Source organism: Ailuropoda melanoleuca, chromosome X (genome assembly GCF_002007445.2).
Source record: "Ailuropoda melanoleuca isolate Jingjing chromosome X, ASM200744v2, whole genome shotgun sequence".
NCBI lineage: Eukaryota > Metazoa > Chordata > Mammalia > Carnivora > Ursidae > Ailuropoda > Ailuropoda melanoleuca.
Window position 1 is genome coordinate 101,755,624 of NC_048238.1, and position 6,470 is coordinate 101,762,093.

The 6,470-nt window shown below is 45.3% G+C and overlaps 1 protein-coding gene across 1 annotated transcript; it reads left to right on the top strand.

The window, feature by feature from the left end:
- The first annotated feature begins 892 nt into the window (after nt 1-892).
- Nucleotides 893-3,282, top strand: LDOC1 (LDOC1 regulator of NFKB signaling). The gene has a single exon (XM_002928867.4). It carries the CDS (start codon nt 1,058-1,060, stop codon nt 1,496-1,498), a length of 441 nt encoding a protein of 146 aa, XP_002928913.1. The 5' UTR covers nt 893-1,057; the 3' UTR covers nt 1,499-3,282.
- The last annotated feature ends 3,188 nt before the right edge of the window (nt 3,283-6,470 follow it).

Here is a 6,470-nt window from a genome sequence, read left to right on the forward strand (position 1 = left end):
TGGGTCAGGATGTTAGTGGTAGAAGTGACAAGAAGTAATTAAACTGGGGATATATTTTAAAAGCAGAGCCAACATAATGTCAGTTCTAAGGTCCTGGGCCCAACTTAGCTGTCAGCAACTATTTGAATAATCATGTTCAAAGTAGAACACCAAAACCATTTAAAAACACAAGTCTTCATCATTAAGCAACGAATAATGTCTGGATGATGGCCAAGGGACACTGATATTAGCTAATGAACTAGAGGGCCAAAGATAGGCAAGAGCCTGCAAATGGTTCTCCAATTTTGATTTTGCAAAACTTTTTATACTTCACTGTTTAGAAAAATAATTTTTCAAAAAGGAGGTAACTACACAATATTATTTCCCAACCAAAGAAAAATCCCCCTTTTAAATATTGTTTTGTTTTGAAAGAGGAGCCCTAAGGGTCTTTCAAAACTCTGAAAGAATGTGTGACTCCCGCGGTGCGGCCAGCAGTGCTAACAGTTCTCTGGGTGAGTGAAAGTTAAATAAGCAAGGAAATGTGTTAACAAAACACTCAAGTGGAATCTAGTAGCCACAGACCCACCAAGAAACACTGAATTGCGCGACTCGGCTGAGTTGAAGGGTGATGAATCCTTTACACTTGAGCAGGTTGACCCTCTCTGAGAAATGGGTTTTAGCACTCACTCGTTCCTGGCTAAAGCTGGGCCCACATCCGGGGCTCCACCGGGGTCGCTGCCTTTACACACGTCGGCCTGGAGAGCTACCGGCCCGTCACCCCGAGACCCTGCCCGCCCCTTGCCCCGACCAAGTCTCGGCGCCCCGGCCCCCCCCGGCCACGCCCCCACGCGGCGCCGGTAGCCTCCCTGACCACGCCCCCCGACCCGGGCCGCGCCGGCGCGCCGGCCGCCCAAGTGGCTGCACGGGCGGAGCTTGCGCAGCCGCCGGACCCTTGCTCGCACCGCCCTCCGCCCCTGGCCACCGTGAGCCTCCGCGGACACGCACTTCCTGCGAGGCCTCCGTGCGCACCTTAGCCGAACCGAGCCGAACCCAGCTCTGCACTTCCAAGTCGTTCGCCATGGTGGACGAGCTGGTGCTGCTGCTGCACGCGCTCCTGATGCGGCACCGCGCCCTGAGCATCGAGAACAGCCAGCTCATGGAACAGCTACGGCTGCTGGTGTGCGAGAGGGCCACCCTGCTGCGCCAGGTACGTCCGCCGAGCTGCCCGGTGCCCTTCCCCGAAACGTTTAGCGGCGAGAGCTCCCGGCTCCCCGAGTTTATCGTGCAGACGGCGTCTTACATGCTCGTCAACGAGAACCGATTCTGCAACGACGCCATGAAGGTGGCATTCCTAATCAGCCTGCTCACCGGGGAAGCCGAGGAGTGGGTGGTGCCCTACATCGAGATGGATAGCCCCATCCTAGGTGATTACCGGGCCTTCCTCGATGAGATGAAACAGTGTTTTGGCTGGGATGACGACGAAGAAGACGACGACGACGACGAAGAAGATGATTACTAGGCCGGGAAACCCCCGGGCCCAGGGAGGAGGGCCCTGCACGCAGCTCTCCTCTCCCCCCCTCCCCTTCCCGGAGCCGCCAAGCTCCCTTTCGCCCTCAGATCCCTGTCCGTACCCTCCGGTTCTCTCCCTCATCCCCCGCCCCTCCGTAGTGCTTGCCTTTGTTCCAGGAACAGTGCTCCAGTTACCTGCTGCTGGGGCCTCTCTCTGAAGCGCGCCGCCATCCACTCTGGCCAGCCCCAGGACCCTCCCCTGCTAATTTGGACTGTGTCTTGAGCACCAACTGTAGGGCAGGCCCCTGTTACAAACTGGTTAGACTACGCACAGCGCTACCCTGCTGACTGCAAGGCCTCCATCTGCCCAGAGACCTACGCCGCCACTTCACTACACTCCACCACATTCCAGCGACAGACCACGGCCTTTGAAAATAAGGACCAACCTAGAAGATGCCTGAGTTGGCTGTATCTCCTCCTCGGACATTAATTTGGACAGCTCACCAACCCCTGAAGGGTCCAGTCTTTCAACCTGGTTAGTTCCCTACCTACTCCCAGAGTCCTCCCCCTTCCCCACCAGATTGGTGCAGGGGCCTAGTGTGCCTGGCAGCCAAATTGTTGACATTTCTTTTCTCCTATGCACCAGTTTTGCACAGCTGTCCTTTTTCTTTCAGAACTGCAGCAGTCCCAACAGATGTGTGCATTTGGACAAAAATACTAAAAACAAAACAAACAAAAACAGGCACTCAGCCCAGCTACTCAATACCACCTGGAAAAAGCATTTACATTCTTTTCAATAAATATGAAGCACTACAAAAAAAAAAAAAGAAGAAGAAGAAAGGAGTGTCTTTTAATGGTTAAGTGCTATCACTGGCCTCTACCAGTATCACTCTGACTCCCATTATTTCCCCAGAGATCACAGAACCTAGTTCAATCCCAGTATTCACCACTGTCATCCTAGGCTACAGAGGACAGCTACCACAGGGTTTTATAGGGATTCTGGTACTCTCCTCACCAAGGCATTTCCTAAAGCCCTGGCAAGAGGAGTGTGTCCTCTGGGGCCTCCAGGGTGGCATGGGTAAGGGTGGTTGAGCAGGTGGCACACCATCCCAAACTGGGACATTAGAGAGTGAAGGGGATACTACTAATAATTAGACTGGGACAACAGGTGTAAATCTGGACACATACACTATTACTATCTTCCTGAGCCTTTGGGTTTCTTCCTCAACACTGCCGGAGAAATTCTGTCCCTTAATTCTTATTGCCTGTGGGGTGCTGCTGAGTTCAGACTTCAATTAATGATGTAGCATATTGTTTTAATGCCCCTTTCAGGTGCTTGAGCTAACATGAAATCCTGGGTCCTGGGTGAGTGTACCCGTAGTAAATAGTAATCTTAACATTTCATCACCCCGGGGGAACACTCTTAGAATCCCCACCCCTACATATGTCCCAGATTCCTGCCTGTGGAAATTGGCAAGATGCCTGGCTATGTCCTCACCTAGACCTTGTCCTGCTATCTGGGCTATGCTGAGACCTCTTTGTGGGCCTGAAGGGCTCAGAGGCATTGAGGGAGCATGGTGGGTGCTGAGAAGAACTCTTTGAAATGTTAAAGCAGAGAAGTTTGGTTGTGGGGTTTGTGGGAGCTACCTCTGCCAACCAGGAACATTTAGGAGGATTTGAGGGGTTCAGAGATCTCATCTATATCTGCCCAAATGTACTCGTTGTACCATAACTGGAGTCAGCCCTACCTTAAATCTCTAATTTAGGTAATAAACTTCCCTATTACATAAGACATTTTAAGGCTGGTTATTCTTTTATTTTTACTGGTAAACCTTACAGTGTGGATTAAATGAGATGCTGGTCATCATACTGGTTACCTCACAGGCATGGATTTGTTGAGATCACACCCATGAGGTATTTACAGTTGTCCCTACTATATGGTGAGCATTCAGTAAACATGGGCTGTTACTCCCAGACCTGGGATTAAAAGTCTAACTTGTGAAGCAGGTGTCTTGCTGTGAGTTTGGCTTTAGTAGGAAAATGTCAGGGGTGAACAGAAATGGGACAGGTTCAGGGAGAGTGGAAATGAGCATGGTGAGACATCATTTACTCATTGGGGTCTGACATAAAGTCAGAAAGTTTACTTGGTCAACAGGAGAAAGTTTAGGGCAGGAGCGATTTATCTGGCCTAGGAAGTTGTTTCTGGAGGGTAAGGATGGGTGGATATGGTTTAGGAAAGGAAGTTGAGGCCGGAACTGGGGATAGATGGGGGATGTGGTAGGCAAGAGCTGAAAGCTAGGTAAAGGACCCAGGAAGACCAAAAATCAGTCATTCAGAATTCTCAATGGTCCAGGTATACTGAGAGGAATTAAAGATAGAGTGGTGAATGAAAGGTGGTTGCCTTCACAGTGATTCCAGGTTGTTGCTTTTATGGTGCCTCGAGCCAGAACTGGGATGGTATCTAGCTACAGGTAAGGTCCAGAAAGAGAATCTGGACTGTGATTAGATCTGGGAGTGAACTTTCTGGGGGTGGGGGGAAGTCGAAGACGAGTGGATGAGGTTTATTCCCTGCCACCAAATCAAGTGAGCACATACTCTGTGGGGAAGGAAGGGATTTCTGCACAGTGAGGCTGCCATGCCAAGGCAACGTCTGAGTAGCAGCCACAAAAGCTAGGCCAAGGAGTTTCTGAGATATGAAATGCACAAACCCTGGGCGCACGCATGCGTGCGTGTGTGTGCGCGTGCATGAGGTTGCTCTGAGTGTGTGGATGTGTGTGGTGGCGCGGGGGTGATGTCCTTCCTATACCATGGAAGAGCACGCTATGCTGTGAGCTGTAGAGAACAGTGTAAGAATCTGGCTACTTTGGGGACAGATTCTGCAAAACACGGTTTTTGGCAAGGACTCTACCACTCAGGATGAAATTCATGGCAGTGGCATAAGGCAGAGCAAAAAAGAATGAAGAAGTAAATAAGTGTGTCTAAAGATAAAAGCACCACTTGGATGCAAACTGTTAAATGTAGGTAGAAATGCTGAAATAGCAAATATGAACTTCAGACTCCTGAATTCTCATATTGGTCATACTGGCCTTGAAATGGTCACTGACATTATCCATCAAGGAAATGAAATTAATCATATTAAAGGTTATAATCATAGTAAATCTACCAACATATTTTAGAGTTCTTTAATCATTTGAATAGGTAGATGCTTCCATCCCTTACTTCTGTGTTGCTGTGTTTTGCAGGATGGTATATGAATTAGAGGTACATTATGTACATTGTATTTGATTATTTTCTGCTATTACAACATAGTAAAAACCTCAGTAATTGGGAAGTAGGCAGAATAGAGGGAGATGTCTTGTTGAAATTAGTGGAACATTTGCTTTTTAACAAATAAATTCTAAGAAAATTTCTAGGTTCTTAAAGCAATTAAAGCTAATAAAGAGGCATCAATTCAAGGTCCTGAGAATGTGATTAGGGCGAGATAATTGTATGGAGCACATTTATTATTTGCTTTGAAATATGAATTTTGTTCAAGTTGTGTTTAAAGTGTCTGGTAGTTTGCATTACTGAGTGAAGTGTATTTCTTATAGTCTTAATGACTACTTAGGTCTAAAGGTAGATACAGTGAACTGGTTGGTGTCCTTTGACAGTGCTGGTAACCACCTACTTCCCTTAATGAAAACCTGATCATGGCCCTTGCATTTTTTTCCCCTCCTGTCTGAAATTCCTCTTAGGATTTTTTTTTTTTTTTTGGTCTTCAGATGTTCTGTTGTCCAAAGACTTTTTTTTTAAATGATGTAATTACCCTGGGATGGATAGCTTGCTTGAAGTAATTATGCATATCATAGTAAGATTTGTTCATGGAGCAGAACCCCTCCCCTGGATGAGTGTATGAGGTGGGGGCTGGCAAGGTACTGCAAAGAGGATTTCAGAACAGCCAGAGAGAGCAATGTTTGTGTATCTCCCTTTCTACCCTTGGGCTGGTGTCTGAGGTGTGATCTATAACAAATTTATTTTTTTTATGATACTATTTACAACATTTACATACTTCCTCCCCTCCCTAAATGGTAAATTATTTCATCAATAATTTGCAGTAATATGTCTTCTATTTTAGCCAAAATCTTTATACAGTTAGTTTAATTGAACAGCCAATTCAGAGTCAACCACTCAGCTCAAGATAAAAAACTGTCACAGGACTGTTTATGTGTCAAATTTTATTTTTTAATTTTTTTTATGTGCCTCATTTTAAATCTTTAGTTTTAAAACAAATAATACCAGTAAAGGAAAGCAAAGGGAATTATATTTCAATGGTACCTGAAATAATTGTGATATTTCTGATTTGTTTGTTCTCTAGACATAGATAATTGCATTGCCATACAGGACTTTTAGAAATGTTCATTTGAAGAGAAAAAAGAAATGTTCATTCTAATGTATGTTAAATTTTAACATATACACAGGTAGAGAGAATAGTATAATGAGCACCTTAAACACATCTCCAGATTCAAAATCTATGAACATTTTCGCTACATCTATACTTTTTCTTTCTTACAATTTTTATGGAATATTTTATTTTATTTTTTTAATTGGGAGAGGGGAGAGGCAGAGGGAAAGCAGAGGGGGAGAGAGAATCCTAAGCAGGCTCCACACCCAGCATGGAGCCAGACATGGGGGCTTGATCTCACACCTGAGATCATGACCTGAGCCAAAATCTAGAGTCGGATGCTTAACCAACTGAGCCACCCCAGACGCCCCTGGAATATTTTAAATAAAATTCCAGATACATCAATTTGAAGGATAACTTCAATACTTCAGTATGTTCCTGTAACAGAAAAGGTTTTAAAAACAATCCATAACATCGTCATCACATGTACTAAAATTAACAATAACTCCTTAATATTTAATATTCAATCTATATTCAAATACCTTTTAAGTTATAAATAAAAATGTCTTTTTAATTATTTGCTTGAATTAGTTTTCAAAAA